The sequence below is a fragment of the Leucopleurus acutus genome (assembly GCF_964270905.1).
Source record: "Leucopleurus acutus genome assembly, chromosome: X".
In the NCBI taxonomy this organism is placed as follows: Eukaryota; Metazoa; Chordata; class Mammalia; order Artiodactyla; family Delphinidae; genus Leucopleurus; species Leucopleurus acutus.
Window position 1 is genome coordinate 15,803,582 of NC_139148.1, and position 25,591 is coordinate 15,829,172.

Below are 25,591 nucleotides of genomic sequence, written 5' to 3' on the forward strand. Positions count from 1 at the left end.
AATAATCTTAAATCTTTTCATGTGTGAAGGTTTGTTTATGTGAGGAGTGGACTTTTCTCCACATTCATTTCAGATCATCTGATACAGAATTATGTCCATAAAAGGCACTCAAATATTGTTTAGTGCTATATTTCTTTTGAAGGCTTTCTTTCAAACTTTCTAAATGGTTCAAGGCTACGCTTCCCATTAGCCTTACGCAATCAGTAACCCAAGAACCACTGTAATGAAGCCTCCTGCTTCATATGTGAGAAAAACAGCAAAGAAAATTTTAATAAACAAAACAAAACAAAAAAAGCATATGCAGAATAACTTCAGAACTTACGCACGCCTACAGGGGAAAACAGTGCGTGTGACATTACATTTATTATACCTCCCATCAGTGGTGAGTAGCTCGAATGGTTCATCTATGTTCTGCTTTTTAAGGAAAACATGAACAGTGCTAATCATTGTGTAATTCAAGGTAAGAGAGGGAAAGCATGAAGATAGAACACAGTATGTCTAACTGTTCTGACCGGTATAAGAACAAATACAAAGCTCACGGATGAGATAAGTATGTTGAAGAAAGAAAACTGACAGCGTGACAGAATACTAAGAAAAGTGAAAGGGAGTCTGCTGCAGGACAGAAAATGGCCACAGGGTCAAGATGCCTGGAGTGGGACAGAGATTTAGAGAACTGAGACTTCTTTTCCCCTAGCAATAGAAGCTAATTTAAGGGAAGCAGGAAGAATTCTGACAGCAAAATGCGAAATGAAAATAAGTCATCTTCAACAAACCAGACAAAAGAACTAGGCTTTTGGCGGCAGAGATGAAGAGAGAATTATTGGTATGAGGGCTCTGCTTCGAGAAGTGTGAAAGAACAGCAAATGCAATTTATTTAATGAGGACCTAAAACATGCAGGATAGGAGAGGAATTCAGGAGGAAAAAGAAAATCATCATGTCCTTATGGGGCTCCCAAGCTCAGAGCCTAATGGGAGAGGCAGACACAATGAATCAACATGGCACCGAAACACCGGCAGGAGTCCTAGGCTGGATTAACAGCAAGTGGGACCAAGAGAAACCAGGCAGCCTGAAAGGAGAGAACGAGGGCAAGAATCAAGGTAATGAGAAAGGTCAAGGGGGGGATCACCAAGTGTGAAGGAAGGGAAGAGGGAGAGTGGGAAGCTGGGGTCATAGAAGAGAACATTCAAGAACTGGCACTTAGAGTGAAGGCAATGTTTGGCTCCCAGGAGATTCCAACCAACCTCTACTGAAGAGTGATGTGAGGGGTGAGGCAAGATGGCAACCATGAGTGACGGTGGGCGGGGGGAGAATGGACAGTCAATGATTTGTGAGGCCAGAACATCATCAGGATGGAGTTAATGTCCCCAAGGAGGATGGCAGGAGGTGGGTGAAGGCAGGAGAATGAGGCAGTAGGTGACCACTAAGGAGAGACGCAGTGTTGGCAAAATACTGGAAGATTTTAGGGTGACCATATAACTTATTTCCAAACCTGGGACACTACTAATAATGATACCACAGGCACAACCCACGATGGTTATGCCAAGATCTACCCTAGTGGATTTTGAGATTCCAATAAGGATGAGGAAAGGGCAGCGTTTGCAGGTGAGGGGATGGCCTTTAAATGAGGCAGGAGTTTGCAGTGGGAAAGAGTTAAAGATCAGCATGTAGATGGAAGTTTCCAGAACAATGATGATTAGAAATAAGATCTATTCACATGTAAGCAGAGGAGAGTAGACCTCGGCCCTTATCAAGAGTCAAAGAGTACGGAAAGAATTATATTTCTGACATAGAATGTTCACTCTTCTATGATTAAGCCCTCAAAATGGTTTCTCTATGCCTCATCGCCAGGCAGATATTAGCGTAAAATATATTTTTCCTTGTAAAATACAAATAATGTTTTTCCTTTTAAGGAATGAATACACAGAGCCTTAGGTGTGCTGTACTCCAGCCTCAATGTTCTGCACTATCTTGGGTTAGCCAAGATATCTCAGAGAGAGGAGAAGGAGAGCGAACTTGGGCCATCTGATACTTAAGTGGTCCACTAGTGATAAAAACTCTGGGTCTCAGTTCCTTGATACACAGGAGATGTTTGAGGTGTAAAGAGTAACACAACTGCTGCTGGTTTGTCGCCATTACTGTGATTCTCGGGGCTGGTCCCAGAGACCCTGAGGGATAATGAGGCCAGGAAAGTGTCTTAATTAAGCACACATACATCTGTCATGCGACTCAGCACCATATTCCGGTGAAACCCCCTGGCAGCAGCTCACACACTTGGAGGGCTCAGGGGAGGGATGTGAAGCCCCCAGGGTGTGTCTGAGGAGGGAAGCCCGACCCAGACCACAGTGTCAGGCCTTAGTCTGCTCCATCCTGCCACAGGGGCCCTGGGGAACGTGGTGGAAGCACTCCACCACTGCACACAGCTCTCGCACTGGGGGTCAGCTGAGAGCCGCTCCCTGTCATCCAACCTGGCGGCAGGGAGTCACCTGTGAGCTCTGCTGTGTCTGCTCGTCTAGGCACTTTAAATCTTTAGAAAAGACAAACTTGCCACTTGCCTTGTAAATTGCAAACCCAGCTGCAACCTCATTTGGGGCTCCATTTCGTCAAGAGTGCAAAGCAACATCTTAGACCAGTGCTTCTCAAAGCTGGCTGCACATTTAGAATCACTTCTGGCTTTTTTTTTTTTTTTTTAACTGAAATCAAGATGCTCCCTTTTTAAGGTGGGGTAAATCATGTAAATTAAAGAGAAATTTAGGAAAAATTTTTAAGGAATAATAATTTCAGGTAGGCAACTGTAAGGAAGGTAACAATCATGCGTGCCAAGGCTACGTGATTCCTCCACAGGCCCCAAGGTGAGAAAGTGACGCCCTCGTTTTCCAGAAATTCTTTGCCAGTACATATTGCATAGCTATAGGTACTGTTTGTTGTTACACTGAGTCCTGGGCAGAAGTTTTGTCCCAGAAATTCATTATGCTGCAAAGCCGCAAAGCCATATCGAGGAATGCTAAAGTACTGAAGCCACGAGAGCCAAGGCACAATGGTTCTGAGATTTACCAACAGCCCTGAAAATATCATCATAAACACAAAAGAGATGGTCATGAGAAGCATTGCTATGGATACCACGCTCTGACTTGCTGCTATGGCCAGCGCCATTGAACGGGCTGAATAAGCCACCATCATCACAGTAAACATCATGATGAAGAAGGCCTCCACCTGTGGTTTCAATACTAACAGGGAGTATGTTATACTAGTAAATATAATACTTGGTAACATCCTCATGGGGAGTAAATCAGATAACAGTTTTCCAAAGAAGTAAGATGACACTCTGTAGTATCCACTGATATATTCATGTATGAAGAGCTTCTTCTCGACCACCAGGAGCTCCACGGCCGACACACTGCTGAAACACTGGTTGGTGGTCAGGAAGAAGCGCACCCCGGCTCTGTTCTGCATTCCTGTAGGATCATTTTTTAGATCGTAGAAAATGGCACCTATAACCAGTCCCAGGATGACTGTTACAATTATCTGAACTATAGAAGCCTGGAGATCACCCAGTAAGTTTTTGAATGAACGCCTGGAAATCCATCTGAGCTGATGACAGAAGGAGGTGGCATAGGTGATCTCCTTGTAGACTGAAATATCCTTCTTCTGACCCCCTGAGAGTTGATCTAACTCAACTTTTGTCTCCTTGAAGAAGGAGGAGTTGGCATAAAACTCAGTTAATTTTCCTATGAGCGGAGTATCTTTCTTGGAAGGCTCTTCAGTCTCCCTGGCTTCACCATCTGTGTCTTCTCTGTTTAACACCACAGCACAGGAGTCTCCATTAATGACGTCCAGGAAGAAGTCTGCAGGGGGATTATAGAGCTCACAGTGGTAACCAGTGGATGGAAAGTAACCCAAGGCCTCCTGAGCAGGCCCGTGGAACATTAATCTTTCTGAGGCCAACAAGGTAAGGCTGTCAAAGAACTTGAAGATGGAATAACGAGGCTGATGAATGGAGAAGATGATTGTCCGTCCTTATTTAGATATTCTCTTCAGAAGCAAAAGGACAGCATTTGCTGTGCTTGAATCTAAGCCAGTTGTGGGCTCATCCAGGAACAAGATGGATGAATCACTAATAAGCTCCATTGCAATACTAGTCCTGTTTCTTTCTCCTGCAGACACACCACGGGAGATCAGGTGAAAATGACAATTCGGATTCACTAGGTCTGGGGCTGGTCAGAGATTCAGCAGTTCTAACAGGTTCCCAGGTGATGTCAATGCTACTGGACCACACTTTGAGTAGAAAGGTTCTCAAAAATGGTAAGCTCCTTGAAAACAAAGGATCTTTTATTTATATCTCTGTATCCACCAAATACCTAGCACAGTGCCTGGAAAATACTGATTATGAATACACGTTGGCTGAATGGATGAATCGATGGATGGCCCAATCTGCCCCCACAATACTAACCTACTTCCCACAATTTCCAAACATCCGAAGTGACGTCAAGTTGAACGAGGAAGAGGCAGGTCTAGATTATCTATATAAGAAAGCTTCATCTATTCAATCAGGCTTACCGGTTGGTCTGTACCGAATATTTGTTCATAATTGTGGTAACAACTTAAAAAGTACCTTGAAAAGGTACGTCACATTTTCTAAGACATCATAAGTGCCCTGTTCGAGTTTGGACAGGAACGTATAGCTCAGAAATCGCCATAGCAAACCCCCAAATGATGGGTTCACCACCTGGTCCTCTTGAAAAAGAAAAGCACTCTGCTTGGTCACTTCCCCTGGTGGTCAGCTGTCCCCACACTCCCTAGTACCGATTTCCCAGAAATCATCCAGCATGGCTGTTTTCGCGACCTTCTCTGATGACTGAAAATATCACTAGAGGAGAAAGTGAGTGTTATTTGACCTCGGTATGGCTGTCAAGTGAGCCTCTGAGTGCCCCGAGGCGGGTCTCACACCCTCAACATCCCACGAACAGTACGAAAAGTGCTGTTTAATATTTACTAATAAACACCTTCTGCATGGAGCTTCAGGGGGACTGTTGAGAGGAAGCTCCATGGAAGCCGAAGCCCATGAGCACTCAGTTCTACCGCTGCTTGTTAACACCTCCCGAAGAGATGCAATCATTCTGCATGGCTGGGATTTCTGCTCAGAATTTCCAGCATCCCATAAGGCAGTTACTCTAGCAGGCTCGTCAACATCACAGTTTATGAGGTAACAGGAGAAAAAGAGAACCACGGTCTATCTCAGCGTCAGAACAAATGCCTGGCAGACCACGGTTAATGAGGGTAAGCCGAGGAGACCGTCCCAGGGACAAGCCCACTCAAGAAGAGGTCACATTCCAAATATCAACATCTGGGATAGGTGAGGTTTAGGCAGTCATTCACTGTTTTGTGATACTGGGAAGTCATGACCTCAAAGAGATTGTCTACTTGTAAAAAAAATCCTGACTTTTTACTGGGCAACAACTTACAGGCTTTGCTATACTGACTGCTGACTTTTTCATTTTACATATTGTATAACTGGTAACAAAAAAATTGGATGAGTAACACACAAAAAGCCGTAATCAAGCTTCCTTTTAGTTATGTCAATATTGATTAAAGCATGTCGTGATGCCTGAACACTGTATTCAGAAATGACCACATGCCTTTTACAAGCTACCCATACCATACCTCACAGTTTCCTGCTTCTTCGTACATCTGGTAACGTGTGACTGCATGTTCTCAACAGCCGTGCACTGCACGCTACATTGTTGAAGGACTGAATTTTGTTGTTTTCCTTGCAAGAGTGTGGAGTTTCCTTACGGTGGGCATGTTACTTGCAGGTCAGCTTGACCTGTCAAGGCTTGGTTTTGCGCTTCATTTAGGGTGGGTCTAGGGTAGCGCTATTCCTATGGCCAACTTTTCTGAGTTGTCAACTGGATGCCAAGTGTGTTCAACAAAGTTTTTCCATTCTGCTTGGCCAGAACTCCAACATCTCCTATCACTGGTGACCTCTGGGATATCCACTCAGCTCACAGCCCACCCACACACCCTCCTCCCCCAACTTATTTTCGGCCGGGTCTTGTGGAGCCTTGCCTTACTGATGCACAGCCTAGTACTTGGCCAAAGACTCAAGGGACCCTTATAGATAGACTTTTGGAGCTCTTTCTTTGCACAGCTCGTGCTCCTCTGCAATTCTCTGCCCTGAAAATTCCATCCACCTCGGCAGCCGTGAGTTACAGTCCCCGTTGATTCAATCCAATGAGTCTTCTGCTCTCTGTTTAGGCTCCAGTGCCCTGTGCTGCAATGTAGAAAGTGCCCCCAGGCAAAAAGCCAGGGTTGACAGGGAACTCACTTTATGCTTCCCTTCTCTCAAGGATCACATCCCTGTGCTGTGCATTGTCCAATGCCTCATAACAGCTGGTTCATGTATTTTGGCCAATTTTAAAGTTGTCTATGGCAGGAGGTTAAATCTAATGCTCTTTACTCCATCATGGCCGCAACCAGAAGTTATATTCTCACCTTAAAAGACTGTTTCTTTAATTAGAGTGAATTTATTTTATTCTCGATAGAATAGAACTTTAAGCTCTATCTTTAAAAGTCTGAGCTATTTCAAGGTCTAATTCCCAAAAGAGGTCCTAGAGAAAGAATTTCTGAAATGAAGACACATACAAGGGATTTTAATTATCCTGGAGTTTCCTTTGCTAGTCATATACACTCTTCTCTAACAAGGAAGGCGGAATGTTCCCTAAGGAAAGTAGAGTTACTGTTAAACATCTTTATATGGAAAAGTTAAATACAATGCAGTAAGGTAGTGCCACCCAACCTTTTCCAGATAATGGCACCCCTATAAAATGATAATATTTTGATGACATGCTGCTGGAGGCCTGATGTTGTTGGACATCATCAACTGGGAGGCGGTGGGGGTTCTTCCACCCACCTAAGGCCCTTCCCACCCACCCAGGAGAGCTGAGGGGATCACTGTCCTATGCTCCTAGAACCCACTCAGAGCACAGGGGTTAGGAAATGCTACAGAAGTAACGTTTGAGTCCAGATGTCACTAAGAAATGAGAAAAAAGTTGAAACCCAATCTCAGTCCCCCGAAAGAGAACAGAGCTTTCACAGGCATCTTGAGAGGCAGGCAGACAGGAATCAGGGAGGCCTGAGGGGACTTTAATAGGAGACAACCCAGAGCGGAAGCCCCAAAGGCCTCCGGGCTCATAGACTGTTTCCCTCTTAGAAAAAGATGTTTCTATCTGGAGCCTCTTCAGAGAACAGCACCCAACAGATGCTGCCATATTGGCCCAACTCCAGGGTCATCATTCACACTGGGCATGTCCTGGAGTTGTGGGACATGGCCGTACGGTTTGTCACAATGTGTATATAAGAACTGCTTACTGATTTCGTTATTTCATTTGCAGCTTATACAGTCCTAAGTCTTAGGAAATGTTTATGCTTTTAGCCTTTTTTTTTTCTAATAGTAGAATGAAAGCCTTTCTACCCCCTTAAATTCTACTTCAAAAATCAGTAATCATGTGAAAAGGAGATGTTTGCAGGGAGGGCCTTTCCTGGGTACTTATAATCTGGCTTTAAGAATGACCAGAGACATTAGGGCAGGTGGACAAGTCATACACCAAATGCAAATCATCAAGGTGGCACTTCTGCACTTTTTTGTCCATTTAAATATAATCAAGCACATGAAATTATGTAACAATATGTTTTCATAGAAACTTCTCATTTTCTACTTGTTACGTCATTTACACTGCAAGGACCACTTAATGCTAAATATTAGAAGCTGTTTCTAATGGCGCCTTCAGCTCATCCAAAGCTTATGGCTAATGGCATAATTTACCTCTCAAGGCTGTCCATCCTACAGCTGAGATTTCATTTTCATTTATGTTTAGGGAAATATATTGATTCTGCATCCAAATACATGCCTTTCTTCCATTAAAAGGATAGTAGATATAATACAAAATCATTTTGCTTCATTACAAACACAGTAGCATTGATAAAGCATCTTTCATTATGTTTTAAGAGCTGTTCTTAGCTCCTGCACCACCTCTAAGAGATACAAAGAAGGCTGTTAGGGTGAGGGCGGAGGAATCTTCATTTCCCAAATAAGCATCAGGAAGGAATAAAAAGTGAAGGGCATAGCCATGATCATTATGAAGGTCAAGAACATCCAAGCCAGCTGCAGCAGCTATTGGTGAATTCTTGCCTTCCATCTCCCTTTCTTACGAGACAAATCTACATTTCTTTTAAGTCTTTCTTTTAGGAAAGCTTATTCCTTGGCATGAAAATTTGTTTGGAGTCTTTTTCTCTATACACAGCAAATTTAGCTTCTAGGCCTGTGCAGTGAGTGAAAAAATATAATTCCCAGGTCAAATCTCAGTTCTCAGGCAGCTCATCTAAGTCCAGGCCTGACTAGTGGAATATGGCTGCACTTGTTCGCCACCCTGGGGAGAAACTGGCACAGGGGTACAGAGGTGGGGTGCAGGGGACGGCTCTGCTATGGGAGATTCATGGTCTTGTCTTACAAAGTATATTCCCAGGAAGACTCAGAAGAAAACCAAGGTCCTTGAAATTCATGCAATTACGTATCAAGCAATTATTTACTAAACACTGGGGCTCAGATGACCTTGTAAGAAAAAGAGACCAACCAACAAACAACATTCTCTCAATAGTATCTTTGCAGAGCAAAGTTTTTAATTTTGCCAGAGTCCACTGCAGCAGTTCTCTCTTTCATGGATTGTATAACAACTCTCTTCTCCTATGTTTTCATAATAACTTTTTTTTTTTTTTTTTTGCGGTACGTGGGCCTCTCACTGTTGTGGCCTCTCCCGTTGCGGAGCACCGGCTCCGGATGCGCAGGCTCAGTGGCCATGTGGGATCTTCCCGGACCGGGGCACGAACCCATGTCCCCTGTATCGGCAGGCAGACTCTCAACCACTGCGCCACCAGGGAAGCCCTGTTTTCATAAATAACTTTTTAATGTCTTATGTTCTCTATGCAGATCTGTGGTCCATTTTGAGTTAATTTTTGCATAATGTGTTAGATTAGGTTAGGGCTTTTTTTTTTTTTTGTCTAGGTATGTTCAATTGTACCAGCACCATTTCTTGAAAAGATTATCCTTTCTTTCTTAAATTTTCTTTGCACCTCTGTTGAAAATTAATTGCCTATATTTTCATGGGTCTGTTTCTAGACGTTCTATTTCAAGGGCTAGCAAACTACATCCCATGGGTTAAATCTGGCCTGCTACCTATTTTTGTACAGACCTCAAGCTAAGAACAGTTTTTACATTTTCAAATGGTTTTTAAAAATCAAAAGAATAGTATTTCAAAGAATATGAAAATTACAGGAAATTCAAATTTAAGTGTCCATAAATAAAGCTTTATTGGAACTCAGCCACACCCATTCATTTACACCTATGACTGCTTTTGTATAGTTGAGATAGATACTACATAGCCCCTAAAATATAAAATATTTTCTCTCTGACCCTTTCCAGAGAAAGTTTGTGAAGCCCTGGTCTAGGATATGAGGATCCTTATCCACGCCAAATCTCGGGGGTTCTCCGAATGCCGCTATAAAGAAAATACTGTAAGGACAGAAGCTTTAAATAGAACCTCTGAAAGCCCTGAGGAAGGCAGAAAAGGAATGCATTTAATAGCCAGCTACCCTTTCGAACTAGGACTAAAATATAAAAGCCTTAAGTAAAACTATTCTTAAAAGGATGAATTTTACTGCACCATGTAGTTAACTATAAAATGGGGAAATTTTAAGTCTAAAAGGTATTTACTTTTAATGATATTTTCTTAAATAGCTCTATGAGTCATAAACTGAGAAAAAACATTTGTAATGTGAAAGATGACAGGTTAATGTCATGAATATAAAGTATTTTTATAAAAATCAATTGGAAAATGACACATAACATTTTCAACTTGAGTAATCATTTAAAAAAATGCAAATGCCTATCAGATTAGCAGAGATTAGAAAGAATGATAATATCCGGGCATGACAAGGATAGGGAAACATTCTCATAGACTCCTGGGGGGAGACTAAATTGGCACAATCTTTCAGAACATCACTTAAATGCCTTTAAAAGGCACTGAGGCATCAATACATTTAGCAATTGATCATCAGGAAATAATAACAACTGCTAACATTTATACAGAACTTACTAGGAGCCAGGCATTCCAAGTGCTTTACCTCCTTTAACTCACTCAATCTTTACAACACCAGGAGGTAGGTACTGTTATCATCCCCATTTCACAGATGTGGAAACAAACTAAGGCACAGAGAGACTGAGCAGCCCGCCCAAGGTTACACAAGTAGCAGAAAGTGGCAGAAATAATTACGTTCATGAAGATCTACAAACAAGGTGATGACTACATGCAACATGGTGTAAAATAGGGAAAAACCAGAAACAAGCCAAATATAACAGAGGATCGTGGTACTCCATACATTGGGATGCTAAGGCACCATTTAACCGTGCTGCCAAAGATAGGCAAGATATATTGGGGGCAAAGGGGGTAAACAGAAGAGTGTATATGATATGACCTTATTTTTATTTTTAACTGTAACTGTGTGTGTGTGTCTCTGTGTGTGTATAAAGTCTGGGAGAACACAGCTCAAATATTGAGAGGTATGTGACGGTGACGCAGTCACAGGTGATTCTGACTTTCCTTCGTATTATCTGTTTTGTTCTCATTCTCTAAGTCTTACTTACTTAATTTTAAAGTATTACTTAAAAGTGCATCCCATGCCATCTCAGAAAAGTATATTTTAATAAAATGCAAATGTGAATGTAAGACCTTTGAGATACTTTAAGAAGATAGGGGCTACACAACTACTGAATATAATAAATTACTTTCATCCTAAGAAAAGTTAAAATAAATAATACAGGGGCATTTCAGGGAAACTACTGACCTTAATTTCAGGAGAGTTCAATATACCAAGAGAGAACTCCCAGTCAATGGGCATTTGTCTTTTCTTCTTCCGATCATAACTTATCACAGCAATAGCTGTAATTTTTAATTTCTAAAGCACTTTCAGCCACAACATCTCACTTAATCCTCACAACAGCCCTCTCAGAGTAATAGAAATAGAAAGAGTGGAGAGAGAAAACAGAAAGTGTTTCTCTAAATCCTTAAGACACCTGCAGAGTTTTCTGTGTGTTGCAGGAGAAAAACATCCCAGGATGCTGTAGCAAGGATTACTAATGTCCTGCCACTAAAGCACAGCACTTGGGAGAGAGATTACAATTAGGCTGAACGAACACAGGGTCCCTTTAGACAGTTTTATATAATTTGAGGAGGCATGTGAAGTTGAGAATCTGCGTCAACTGCGAACTCATCTGTCTATGAGAAATCTGCAATCATCAAAATTTCTGGGTGGCACTGTTTTGACTGTCTACTGGTAAACTAAAGCGAAGTGCTCTCCCACCGCCGAGTCCTACTTTCACCAACCTCATCTAATTTAAAAACTGTGTCTCTGTGATGGTAAACACGCTCAGGAGGAAGAGTTTGGGTTTTTTGTGTTTTTTAAAAAGATTTTTTGATGTGGACCATTTTTAAAGTCTTTACTGAATTTGTTACAATAGTGCTTCTGTTTTCTGTTTTGGTTTTTTGGCCCCGAAGGCATGTGGGATCTTAGCTCCCTGACCAGGGATGGAACCCACAACCCCTGCATTGGAAGGTGGAGTCTTAACCACTGGACCACCAGGGAAGTCCCAGGAGAAAGAGTTTTGATCAAATGTGTTTCTGGTGCCAGGAATCTTCCCATCGGTCCTGGTGTCCAGGTTACTTTAAAGAGGCAGACAAAACAGCAACAAACTGTATTCCTTGGGATTTCTAATGCTCTGAGGAGGAGATATATTGTGACTGCTGTCCCCAGTAGGGACATATGCAGTCTAACAAGACAGGCTATACTGCAAGAAATACATCCTATGACATAAATGACTCATCTGCTGAACGCTGACATTTTTCAAATGTGTGTAAACCCAGATGATCCCAGACCTACACTTAACTTCTTCATTCACTCAGAAAACATGTCCTTCTAATGGCTCTGTCAGTGTGTCATCACTTTCAGGGTGACACCTGCTAATTTACTCCTCATCCCTGAAACCACATTTAATCCTACACTTTAGCTCTGCTAAAAGCTTCAGCAGTTGAGAGAGAAAGGGTCAAGGCCAGCAATCTACATAGCTGATCGGCTCTCTTATACCAAGCTGAGAACCCTTCATGAGATTTCTAAAGCCACTTTCCTGTGGGGAGAGAAGCAAGGAAGTCTGGAAACATTTTTCTCATGAATAAATGTTTCAATTAATAAATTAATGGGAGGGAGGCAGGACGGGAAAATAAACATTAGGACAAACAAAAGAACATATCATCACAGAATGACTTAGGAAGGAGCTAGGGATGCCTTTTCTTTCTTTCTGTCCTTTCCCCCCTCCCCCTCCCCCGCCTCTCTCCCTCTCCCCACACCCCTCTTTCAATGGTGACAGCAAGCAGAAAACTAACCTGGGTCCGGAAGAACAGAGGAAAGCAAAGTAGCCTGTGGGCATGGGAAGAAAGAAGTGGGAGAGGAGGGCTTTAGGCCCAAAAAGAAGCAACGTTAGCCCTGAGCTGAGCTCGTCATGTCCTCTACACTACCAATCCATTTCTGTAGATGTGACAATGGAATCAGAAGGTCCTGCATGCTCCTGACCCTACGAGGTCAGAGACATGGACACAAAAATGTCGGAAACAGATGGATGGGGGAATGGCGTGGTAATACTGTTTTCCTAAGAAAATAATGATAATGTCATTAATTTAAAAAGAAAATTGCACAGGCACCTGCCCTAGATATACCCGGTAACAGAGCGTGAGTCAATAAGTAGACAAGAGTCACCTCGGGGAGTGACTGAGCCGCACCTACCGCAAACATCCACAGCCCCACAGGAAACAGAGCAATCCCGCCCTGCCAGCTCCCACGTTCAGGGTCAGGAGACCCTGCCCTGGCTCGGCCACTGATTACTGTGAGGCCCTTGGGAAAGTCACTTCTGCGCTCTGGGCCTCTTCCTCCTTTGCCATCTGGACAGAACACCATGGTCCCGCCTAGCTCCCAGGGCTGCTGTGAGCATGCGTGAAAAGGCGGGGTGCTGAGGGGTCCCAGACTCTTGCTGCCAGTGGCCCAGAAGGGCCCTGCGCTGGGAAGCTCTGGTCCTGCAGGAGCTATTACTATTTTTTGTTCATGATTCAGATATTTTTAAAGTTTATTTAATTTAATTTATTTATTTTTGGCTGCGTTGGGTCTTTGTTGTGGTGCGCGGGCTTCTCATTGCAGTAGCTTCTCTTGTTGCAGAGCACGGGCTCTAGGCGCGCGGGCTCAGTAGTTGTGGCTCGTGGGCTCAGTAGTTGTGGCTTGCGGGCTCTAGAGCACAGGCTCAGTAGTTGTGGCGCATGGGCTTAGTTGCTCCGCGGCATGTGGGATCTTCCGGCACCAGGGCTCGAACCCGTGTCCCCTCCACTGGCAGGCGGATTCTTAACCACTACGCCACCAGGGAAGCCCGGAGCTATTACTATTAAGTTAAATGCTCAACCACTGTCTGGGAAAGGAGGGAGGAAAACATGTTGAGGGAGAGCTGGAGGAAGTTGGTGAGTTAGAATCAGTCCTAACTCTGCCCTCACAGCAGCAGGTCTAGCTCAGACATTTGGGGTCCCTGGTTAGATACATCCCTAAGAAAAGGCGAAATTCCTAGTTGGTATTTTTTCGTAGTGGTGACCGTCTACCTTTAGCTACTCCACTGGGTTCCCTCTTTCTTGAGAGGCGCATATATCGGTTTTCTCCCCCGAACATCAATGCTGTCCCCTTCTCCTTCCTTCCGACTCCACCACACCGTGACTTCAGTCAATAACATTACCTTTCTCTGTGTTTACCTTGATGTTGTCAAATAGACTTTATAACCATGAAGAAAGGGGGTTTCTGTTTGCTTTGTAACCGGTCAAAGACACAGCCACTCAGGGGAGCCTTCTGATAAGAAATACCCGAAGATCTTTGTTTACAGAGTGGTCACGTGAGAAGCCCTTCCTCCTAGGTTACCGGGGGCTGGGAGGAAAGGGCCATTGCTCTGAGGCCAGGAGGCTGTTGGCCAAGGGCAGGGACATCGTCCCTCTGCACAGCTGGGCTCGCTCTGCCCCAAGCGGCAGTGGTCAGGGCAAGGCGCATGCTTCACAGTAGAGCCTCGCCTGACCCCTTCTCCAGGGAGCTTCTCAGGTTGGAAACGAGACCCAGAGGCTTCTGAACCCTTTCAGCCACGCTCTGAGCACAAATCAGGAAGGCAGGGATGGGGGTGGCAGGAACACAGACGAAGGAGCTATTTTTATTTTTTTAAGGAGCTATTTTTGAGTGACTGGAAATAAAAGCTAAACACAGGTGTGTTCTGCACCCGTGGACATGTTCCCAAATCCACAAGAATTCTATTTTATAAATAAACTAAAAAAGAAACCATTTGGGTTGCCACATTTCATCCTAGTTTCCAGGGACACACACAAATAGTTCGGGCCTTTGTGCATTATTTCAGGAACCGAGGAGGGCGTATAGGCACCCACTAAAGGTGTATGACTCATTTTCTAGAAAGCTATATGAAGTGACAATCTAGGGCTAAAAATGAGGGCAACGTCTGCCCTATGACTCCTGCCACAGCTCATAGAAGCAGGGCAAAGGGAAACCACCTTAAATGATTATAAAATGAAACCACCACCAGAATTTGGGGGTAAATCAAGAACGTCTACAGCAAAAGCCATCAAATTTAGAGAAGAGCTATTTCATCTCAACTCATAATACAATAAAGAGGCATATCAAAGTGCATATTAAACAAATTGTGGCGAAACTATTCACTCTGCAATAGGAAAAGCACACAGTCATCTAAATGAACTTCTGGGCGATACCTAAACTCAGAGCAAGAGTAAGACTTTTCTATAAAGCAGGGTTTGACAGACTCAGATTCCATCCTTCCCACCCTCAGCAGGCAAAATATTTATGGCATGTTTTCTTTCCAAATTCTTGCTGAAATCTCACCCATTGTGAATTCTTACCCACTGCAAATTCTTACCTATTTTAGGTATATATATTTTTTACCACTGTTACCTACTTGATATCACAGCATTCCAGCCCCAGCTATAAACTGGGCCCAGCCACAAGAGCCCCTGCATTCCCATTTCTGAGGTCAGAGAAAGAGCGGAGATGAACTGACAATTCCTAGGATTACAGGTACCAGTGATGGACCCCTCCCTGCGAGAGGCACTTATACACAGCATCTTAGTACATCCTCACGGCTGCCCTGTGAGGTCGGCTTTAGGGTCTGTGGCCAGACCACGTGGCCGGATATCTAGCCCAATCTTACAATGAAGGAGAGAAAGTTACCAAAGCCCTTCGCTGGAACAGAGAGGTTACACGAGCAGAGGCTGTTATGGGATGATAAAAGGCAGGGGCTAGGGCGACAGGGATGCAGCAGGTGGAAACTGGAGCTGGGGAAAGCAGCCCTCCATTGGTCAGCCCAGGGCTCTCCTGTGGAGCATGCTCTGTGGAAGGTGCTGGAGAAAGGAGGAGGGATGAGGCCCTGGAGGTGCAGACCAGGGCCTGGCTCTGCCAGGGACAGAAGTGGCAGGGAGGCAGGAAGGCAGGATCCTCGGGGGCTGGTGCTGCTGGGCTTGGGGGTGGGGGCAGGGTGAGACCAGGAGGAGCAGGTGCCAAGATGAGCCCCCCGGGCGCTCTGGCCTGAGCAGCACAAGGGACCAAGGGGACAGGGAGGGTGCCAAGCGCTCGCTTTGCAAGTGTAATTGTGATATCTGTAAGCTGCTTCACAGGTCCAGACTGCTTCTAAACACATTCAGCTGTGGAACTGGGGAAATCAGCTGCAACCCTCAGGACACTCCTGAAAGCAGCCTTCCACCTCCGCCCCGTTCCTTTCTCCCTACTGTGTAGATAGGACCGGGAGAGAGTCCCTCTCTGCCTAAATAAGCTCTTCAAGAAACTTCAATTCCTTTTATTGGCCTGGATGTCAGCCTGGCAGGGAGGAATGACATCATCAGAATGAACGTGTTCTCATCGTATATAATCAAATGACAAGGACTGGAATATAAGATGTTAAGGTAGAAATACATGTGTTCAGACAAGAGACCATCCGTGGTGGGCTTTTCTTTCCCCCAAACCTTAGTAAATGTTATTGTACATCCGGTTTTCAACTGAAAAGAGGGTGCTCCCCCAAACAAAAACAGGAAAATGAGCCCCCCCCATGACAAAGAGTGGCAGCTGTTTAATCCTCTGGTCACTATATCATCACGGGGAAAAGTGCTCTACCCCTTCCCCTGTGGTAGTAGAACCAAGTCTCTGTGCCAGTTATCAGAGTATTTTTATCATGCTTCACAGCCATTTCATGTATTTGGTTAAGGGTCTGATTTAAAATAGGAAATGCACCGTGCCTAGGAAAGCATCCCGGAGGAGGCCCGCCCGCAGGACAAGGGGAAGGGTGGCAAAGAAAGAACCACTTTGCATCCTCAGCTGAAAAGCACGAGAAGGGCAGCGTTTCCCCTCCTCTGATTTCCTCCGGCCACATTCAACACCTACAGAGATGTACTGAAATAAGTTCATGGGAGAATATTTTACAGGTGAGAAGATGGATGAGTTCTGGGGCCATCAGCAAAGCAGGGAATAGTGTACTAGTCCAGAAAGTCACCCTAGCATTGTCCAGCACACCACTTTCGATGGAGAGGGTGAGAGCGCCAAGCTTTCTCCCTAAAATAATCTGACCTTTGGCAATCTCCTTAACCTCTGGGGTCACGCATTCCCTGGCATCTATGGCTCAGGCTCTGAAAACACACAACCTCCATAGCCATTTCTTAAAGGTAATTGTCCTTGATTATAAGGTCATAAAGGGAAATCCTACCAATCACTTATGGACACACTCGGGGCCGGGGAATGGGGGATGGGCAACACCATGGTCCCTTGCCTCTCAGTAATGGCCAGAGACAACAGGACCCAGGGCCTGCTTCCCACCCTAAGCCCCTGTTCTCTCTCCCCTTTCCCTGCACCCTCCACCCTGTCAATGCTGTCCAGCCCCACATGAACACAGACAGCCACGTGATCCTCCAGTCACGCCCGTGCTAAGGGAATTCCACATTGCTTGCCATTTACCTGGATACAAGACTAAAAGCACCTTATACATCCTAAAGACTGCTCAGCTTTTTGTCGTAGTCAACCATCACAAAAACCCTATACTTCAGAGAAAAGGCCATATATTCCAGGAATTACTTAAACCATGGATCTTTCAACCACCCACTTGGTGAGTACCATTGCATGCAAGCATACACAGCACATGGTCCAGGCCCTGTTAAGCTGCGTCACTTCATACAGATGTAGCCTAAAATCACTGCCTGTAGTGATAATAAAATCATCCGAGCTTCTCAGCCCCAGCAAGACGGGCAAGTTTCTCTCAGGCATGCTACCTGTCTTTGATCTGTGCAGTAAACATTCTTTAAGCCTTTTCTGCCTGTGATGTACGACCTCGCCTTTTGGAAGCCCCTCCTTGGATACCTCATGGCACAGAGCTTTGCAGCCAGGGCTGCTGTGGAGGGCGGGCTCTCTGACCAAGCAGGCCGCCTTCCGCCTTCCGGGTTAGCCCCTCTGGGACAGGGCCATGCAAATCTGCAGCTGGCTCCAAGGCAAACGGAATCTACTGGAGTTCCAAGTTCATTCATTCGCCTGGCTACATTTGCCTTAGCCTGATTGAGAGGAAAGATGTAAGATTCTTCCTTGGGAATGCAGGATCATGAAAATTAACTGCTTCAAGGGTTAAAATATAAGCGCGTACTATCCAGTCAACACCTCAAAGCGGTTCATAGTTTAGAAGGCAGGAGGGAACCTTTGTTTACCTTATTGATGAGAGTGACTATATCTCCTTCTTTGATTGTCAATTCATCGTCGTTCTGTGCCTCATATGGAAATATTACTTTGCAGTAATCCTTGGCTGTAAGAAGAAAAGAAAACACAACCCTTAAAATGCTTTATCTAATGAGCTGGCCCAGGAGGAGATGTTACATTAACTTCAGAGAAAGGCACGCTTAACAGAAAGAACACAACTACTGCGTAAAGAAAGAAGGGTCACCCTCGGAAAACTACCCAAGATTGCTCATTTTTGGTTCATGCATATTTATTCTCATTTTTCCCTCAAAAATCACATGACATCATGAAAGCAAATGACTGCTTTGCTTCTCTCAGGCAGAACAGCAAAATAGGTTTCCTTGGTCTCAGAAAATAAATGTGTATTTTTGAATACTCTTTACTTTACATACCATTTTTTTAAAAGATATTTGCCATGTATTTCTTCTTTAGGTCTTTTTTTAAAAAATTAATTAATTTATTTTTATATTTATTTTTGGCTGTGTTGGGTCTTCGTTTCTGCGTGAGGGCTTTCTCTAGTTGTGGCAAGTGGGGGCCCCTCTTCATTGCGGTGCACGGGCCTCTCACTATCGCGGCCTCTCTTGTTGCGGAGCACGGGCTCAAGACGCGCAGGCTCCGTAGTTGTGGCTCATGGGCCCAGCCGCTCCGTGGCATTTACATACCATTTTATATATTCTTCAGGTGAATGCATAAGTAGACATAATCTACAAAGAGCAAAAAGCTTAAGTTTTGCCCTGTCTTCTTCCACACATCACTGAATCAGAACCAGCGTATCTGTATGTTACAAAGCTGACACGGCACTCAAAACAATGAGAAAGGCTCCATTACAGTCCATCTTAAGAGACAGATGTCAATGGAGTTGTATGTGAACATGTGTCAACCACAAATGGCCAACAAATACTGACCAAATGCTCTTCGTACGCGTGTCAGGGGGGGCGAACTTTTCAAATATGTCCCATGGTCTCTCCGTGGGAACCTGCCTACTCAGGAACCTACGACTGTTCATCATCAGCAAGGAAATGCACCAGCTTTCACCAAAGAGAGAAAAACACTAAGGCCACTCAAAATCCATTCAAATGCCCTGAATTATATGCTTTTGAAAGGCTACCTGATATTAAAACCTTCTCTATGTACACAAAAGCACCTGTTTAGAAGACACTGAAAACATTTGTAAGGTATTTGGGAAACTAAGACTTAGAGAACAGGTTTAATGACACAGGACAGAAGGTGGAAAGAAAAATTCAAGAGAATTAGTATCTACCTGGACAGGTATTTATTAGTCTGCATCAAAGTCAACAACCCTAATGGCTTTGAATGGCGTTAAATATTGCCCAACGAGTAGGCCGTTCCTGCAGACAGATTACAGCCTAGAGCTATATACATAAGTATCAATTACAGTGTTCCTAGAATAATTTTTATCACTAAAATGTGGGATTCTTTTTATTATGGTTAATGTCACATCAATCAAAGAGAGTGATATATAAAATCAATGCAATACAAAGTCTATAATACAGACACACTGTGGTCTAGCGTTGGGATATGACAGAGAATAGGGAGGGGAGGGGAGACGAAAGGGGAGAGGGAAAGAGAGGGACTTACTTTGTTTACAGATGCTTTTGCTTTCTGTCCAATGGCTTGAAGATATCAGTTACACCCCCTATCCTAGTGCTGGAAACCTTCTGTCTTAGGTACTCTGGGAAGCTGATGCCTTTTGCTCCTTAACTCATGCTAAGAGGCACTAGTTCTAAATCCCATCAATACCAATCTGCCCATATATTCCTAAGCCCACATAGTTCCATCCCTCTTAAATTCGTTACAGCAAACCTCCCAAACTCTGAATTGGCCCAAATGTTCTAAAGGGAGGGAAGAAGTTAAGCATCTTTAAATTGGATAATGACAGCTCCTTACCAATTTTCCTACTGACTGTGCTAGTGAAATATGACTACCCAACCTCAAAACGTACAGCAACACTGAAATAAATACAGTATTATTGAAGAACTGCCCTGCAGAGTCCTGGCTTTAAGAATAATTTGTTGGATCAAAATCATGGAAACGTTTTACACAGAAGATAAGACATCCATGGCCAACAAAGAAGAGGAACAAGTCATGTTTTTATTCCTTTCCATCAAAAAAAGTCAATTACATAGAGAATGGACTTGAGGACACGGGGAGGGGGAAGGGTAAGCTGGGACGAAGTCAGAGAGTGGCATGGACATATATACACTACCAAATGTAAAACCGATAGCTAGTGGGAAGCAGCCGCACAGCACAGGGAGATCAGCTCGGTGCTTTGTGACCACCTAGAGGGGTGGGATAGGGAGGGTGGGAGGGAGGGAGATGCAAGAGGGAAGAGATATGGGGACATATGTATATGTATAACTGATTCATTTTGTTATGAAGCAGAAACTAACACACCATTGTAAAGCAAAATTATACTCCAATAAAGATGTTTAAAAAAAAAGTCAATTAAGTGTGGTAGACATTGTTGGTTAACTTCCCGGCCACCATTCCCCATTCCCCTCCCAGTTCATAGAATCCTAATTTGCTCAGGCATTATACTCAGGAATAGGGAACACTCCCACAGCCCTAGGGATGAGTCAAGTACATCTAGGCAAATAATATTTTTTATAATCATTTAAAAAATTGAAGTATAGTTAATTTACAATGTTGTGGTAGTTTCAGGTAGACAGCAAAGTGATTCAGGTACACACACACACACACACACATACACACACACACACACACACACACACACCCATTCTTTTTCAGATTCTTTTCCCATATAGGTTATTACAAGATATTGAACATAGTTCCCTGTGCTATACAGTAGGCCCTTGTTGGTTATCTATGTTATATGTAGTAGGGTGTATATGTTAATCCCAAACTCCCAATTTATCTCCCCCACCCCCACCATCCCCTTTCAGAACCGTAAGTTTGTTTTCTATGTCTGTGAGTCTATTTCTGTTTTGTAAATAAGTTCATTTGTACCATTTTTTTAGATTCCACATATAAGTGATATCATATGATATTTGTCTTTGTCTCACTTACTTCACTTAATATGACAATCTCCAGGTCCATCCATGTTGCTGCAAATGGCATTATTTCATTTCTTTTATGGCTGAGTAATATACCCTTGTATGTATGTGTCACATCTTCTTTATCCACTCCTCTGTCGATGGACATTTAGGTTGCTTCCATGTCTTGGCTATTGTAAATAGTGCTGCTATGAACATTGGGGCACACGTATCTTTTCGAATTAAGAGTCTTCTTCTGATATATGCCCAAGAGTGAGATTGCAAGATCATACGGTAACTCTATTTTTAGTGTTTTAAGGAACCCCCACACTGTTTTCCATAGTGGCTGCACCAATTTACATTCCCACCAACAGTGTAGGAGGGTTCCCCTTTCTGCATACCCTCTCCAGCATTTGTTATTTGTAGGCTTTTTAATGATGGCCATTCTGACTGGTGTGAGGTGATACCTCATTGTAGTTTTGATTTGCATTTCTCTAATAATTAGTGATATTGAGCATCTTTTCACGTGCCTGTTGGCCATCTGTATGGCTTCTTTGGAGAAATGGCAAATTTACGTCTTCTTAGGCAAATAATATTAATTTCTCTCCCCTTTGTTGGTGATTGGTTGAGGCGTGAGCATGTGATCCACTTCCAGCCAATGAGACGCGAGAGGAAATGTGCGGGGGGGGGGGGGCACTTAGATTTTGTTCCCAGATAAAAAAAGATACATGAGGAAAATAGTTGCCCCTGCCTTTTTGCTTTTAACACTGTTTCATCCTTGTTGGAAGATAGTACACAGTTTGGTGCTGTTGCAGCCACATTTCACCCATGAAAGGAAAGCCAAAAAAAAATCAAAGAGGAGGTGACCCTAAGCCCTGACATTGTTGAGATGTCTGTTGAATTAACCAACTTCAGGGCACCTGTCTCTGGATCTCCTGTTATCTGACTTAATGTAACTCTATTGCTTACCATTACTTTGTGGTCAGGTAGGTATTTATCACTCAAAGCCGGCCCTGACATGAAGGTTCCCTGACATGAAGGGACTCAGTAGAAGAAAGAGGACACTTCCAGTAACCTCCTCTGAAACGCTTCACTATAATCTGCCTCCCCCACCAAATCTTCTTGCCATGTATCTTTGTCATTCCCTTTTCCCCCAACTCTTCCCTTGCTACCTTAAGACCTGGCCTCCTAGTAGGAGGTTCGTAAATGACTATGGAATTGACTTGTAACCGACATAGAAAACATTTACAAGAAAGTACTAACATGCCTTTAAAATGTTTCACAGGGCCATTTTGTTTTATGCCCACAGTTTTCCTATAAGCTAAAGGAGGGTAGGTGTCCCTCTGTCTTTTTAAAAAAACAGCTTTAATGATGTATGATTTATATACTATAAAATTCACATATTTTAGTTGTACAGTTTGAAGAGTTTTAATACATTTATATAGTTGTGTGGCCATCACCATAACCCAGTGTTAGAACACTTCCACCATGTAGCTCTGCTGTTTTATATGTGAGGCCTTAGACACAAAACTACCAATTTTAGATAAAAGGAGGAGATAAAGGTGCCAGTGGCTACCATCAACTACCTCTCTCTGCAAAGCAGGTTCCCATGCCATACCTCGCCCCTCTTTGTTTCCCCAGAACCTGACATAGCTCCCACTCAATGTTTCTTGATCATCCTCTAGCAACACCTAAAAAGTAGAGGAAAATCTGTGGGAGAGCAAAGTAGGAAGAGAAGATTCTGGGCTAGAAGTCAGGAGAGTCAAGACTGGGTTTGGTCCCCCCGATCTTTCCCAAGCACACAACCTGAGGCAATCACACCATAGCTCTGGACCTCATGTCCTCACGTGCAAAAGTGAGGCCGGCCAAGGAGCGCCAAGAGGAGAGTTTGGTTAACTTTAGCAGGACACTTTCAGCAAATTTAAACTTATTCCAGAGCTCCAGTATAAAACAACTAAAAACAGAGCTGTCTGGTTAAATTAGAGAGTGGGGCTGGTCCATCTCCCACCCAGGTCCCCAGAAACATCCCAGTGAAATGCTGGAGGCGTCAAGGAGCACACTGGGCTATACCTTCGTCCTCGCCGGCTCTGACAGTTCAGAGCTCTAGTCATGAGCACCGTAACTCAGAACACTCCTGACCAAATATGGCAACCCTTCGCCTCACATGTTAAGTTATTGTGATATATTTGAAAATAAGAATTTGTTTTTACTTCTGAGGCATTCGGGCCCTAATTCAGCAGTATTGGAAAATAAGAACATTATGTTGGTTTGGATGTTCCAATGGTTTTAAGATACTCAAAAAAAATTCAAATGCAAAAAACTTTATGAACTCTGAAAATACGATTTTAACTTTATAGTATACGGAACGAAGATGTTCCCCACTTTAATTCAAGTATTTATTGAGTCACCACCATGAAAAAGATATTGTCAGTTCCTGGGCCTGTGATATACAGGTCAGTCCAACCACGCCCTCCCACCCTCGCACGGAAGTGACAACCTAATGCCTGGAGAAAGGCGAGGGGAGAAGAACGACAGTAAGAAAAGACAAGTACACGAATAAGCATCAACTCACTATGACTGAATATTGTCATGGTGTTTCAGAGAATGGCAAGACTGCATGCAGGAGCGAGATCACAAAAGAGGAGGCATTTGATATGTCTTGAAAGAAGAGTATAATTCCAAATCCTTTTTGAACGTGCGAAGATTATAAATTTTAAATGAATAGCAGACAGAGGTAGAGAGGAAAGGACTGAAGCTAATTTTTGGAGGCAGTCATTTTCCATCTATTCATCAATTAGATGGATTTAATTAGTCCAAGATCAAACAGGAATGAATACACACAGACACATAAAGAAATAAAGGCACAATTTATCCAGTAATTAAGATGATTTTGCCTCTATTTTTTCTTTAGAAAGATTTAAAAATACTAATAAATTAGCGTAAGACTGAAACCTTAAGTCAGTTCTTAAGCTTTTTTGTCTTAGAGTCCCTTAAGAATCTGATAAAAAAGCAATGACTCTGTCTTTCCAGAAAAAGGAAAACAAAAACATAGACACGTTCAAAGGTGCAGAGAAAATGTGGTGTACAAAATCAGATTCAGAACCCTGAATCTCTTGCCCAGTTCCCAATCAAGAGACCCTTACTAAGTGATGATTGGCATTCAAATTTTAAGATACACCAAGAAGTCCAGTCATAATTCACACCACCTCCAAAAAAAAACACAAAAAACCAAAAAACCCATTATGTCAATCTCTAAATTTCTAGAAATTTACATGAGATTAAAAACAGATTGTTCACAGAATTGAAATCACATGACCACATCCGATGACACCCTTCAGCTGACTCTATAATCTACTCATACAACAAACAAACAAACTTAAGAAAATACCCTCACCTTAAAAAAAAAAAAAAGCAGGAGAAACAGAATAAACATATCAGCAAAGAGAACATATAAACACACACCAAGAAAATAACATTAAATTTAGAACAATTCTCTGGGCTCAATTTAGGACATGAAGATCAAAACCCCATGTGTCACAAAGTCTGGTAGGAAGCCTTCCAGAGCTTTCAGCAGGGATGGAAAGTACCAGGTCATGCCTGGAATTGACAATTTTCTTCTCCTTTGGGACACCAGAACAAACACATCAAGCTCAGTGGTGTCTACTTTCACCAACATCAAAATCTGAAAATTCTTTCATGAAACTGACAAATATTATCAGAGACACTACTGGTTCATAAGCCCTTATCCAGAAGCCCTGGGGACAGAATTTTTCAGATTTTAGAAAGGAAATACATTGCACATGCCATATAATATGTAACATCCCCAGCTGGAGTCTGGGGCTGCACCCAACCATCAAATACATTAAAATTTTGCAGCAAATGGATGATTCGTCACCCCGAGTGGGATAAATAAAGACTATACCTAAATGCGCATTAGTCCAGGACAAGTTTTCTCACCCAAGGAGTGATAAAACCTTTTGGTTTTCGGGAGCTTTTTGTATTTTGGAATTGCAGTAAGGGTGTTGACATCTATCATGTTCTGGGGAAAAGAGAATAAGTTAAATAAGACTAGTTATCTGGTTCCCAGGGAGCTTATAATCAAGGAGAGGAAATAAGGCATATATACACAGAGCTCTGGACAAGGCAGCAGTGAGGAGAGAATGAGAGTGATGTGTTTGCCTTAAAGCCTCAGAGATTCCGAAATGGGGAAACTACTTCCCAAAGGAGAGACTCAGGGTCCCTTCTGGGAAGAGCAAAACGGCACTGGCCCCTGCCTGGACAATGTTCTAGGACTTTGACCAGAGGAGGAAGAGGAGGGGTGTTTCTCAACCATTCCCGATGACAAGAATGATGTAGGGCACCTGTTTCTTCTATGCCTTCCCAGATCCCTTCCCTAGGGATTCTGAGGTGGGACCAGGAATCCAGCAGCTCAACCAGCACCACGTCCCCCAACCCCGGGTGATTCTCATCAGCAGGGATGCTTAAGAAACACGAGTCTAGGTTAGTGGTCCTCATGCTTGAGTGGGCATTGGCATCAGGTGGAGGACGTGTACAAACAGAAACCCCAGGGTTTCCGATTCCATAGGGCTGGAGCAGGGCCTGGGGATTTGCATCTCTAACAAGTCCCCAGGGGATGCTGACGCTGCTGGTCTGGGGACCACACTGATCTAGC

The 25,591-nt window shown here is 43.4% G+C and overlaps 1 protein-coding gene and 1 pseudogene across 2 annotated transcripts in view; both read right to left on the minus strand.

Annotated features, from left to right (window-relative positions):
* SH3KBP1 (SH3 domain containing kinase binding protein 1) overlaps positions 1-25,591 on the minus strand; it is a 344,251-nt gene that overhangs the window by 72,732 nt on the left and 245,928 nt on the right. Inside the window, exon 8 of the mRNA XM_082864220.1 lies at positions 17,878-17,972. Within this exon, the coding sequence (XP_082720346.1) occupies positions 17,878-17,972 (95 nt within the window). The remainder of the gene's footprint in view (positions 1-17,877; positions 17,973-25,591) is intronic.
* On the minus strand, positions 2,512-4,826 carry LOC309977976 (broad substrate specificity ATP-binding cassette transporter ABCG2-like; annotated as a pseudogene). The gene is made up of 2 exons: positions 4,802-4,826; positions 2,512-4,206 (listed from the first exon to the last, which is right to left on the minus strand). The product of its transcript is annotated as a broad substrate specificity ATP-binding cassette transporter ABCG2-like (transcript).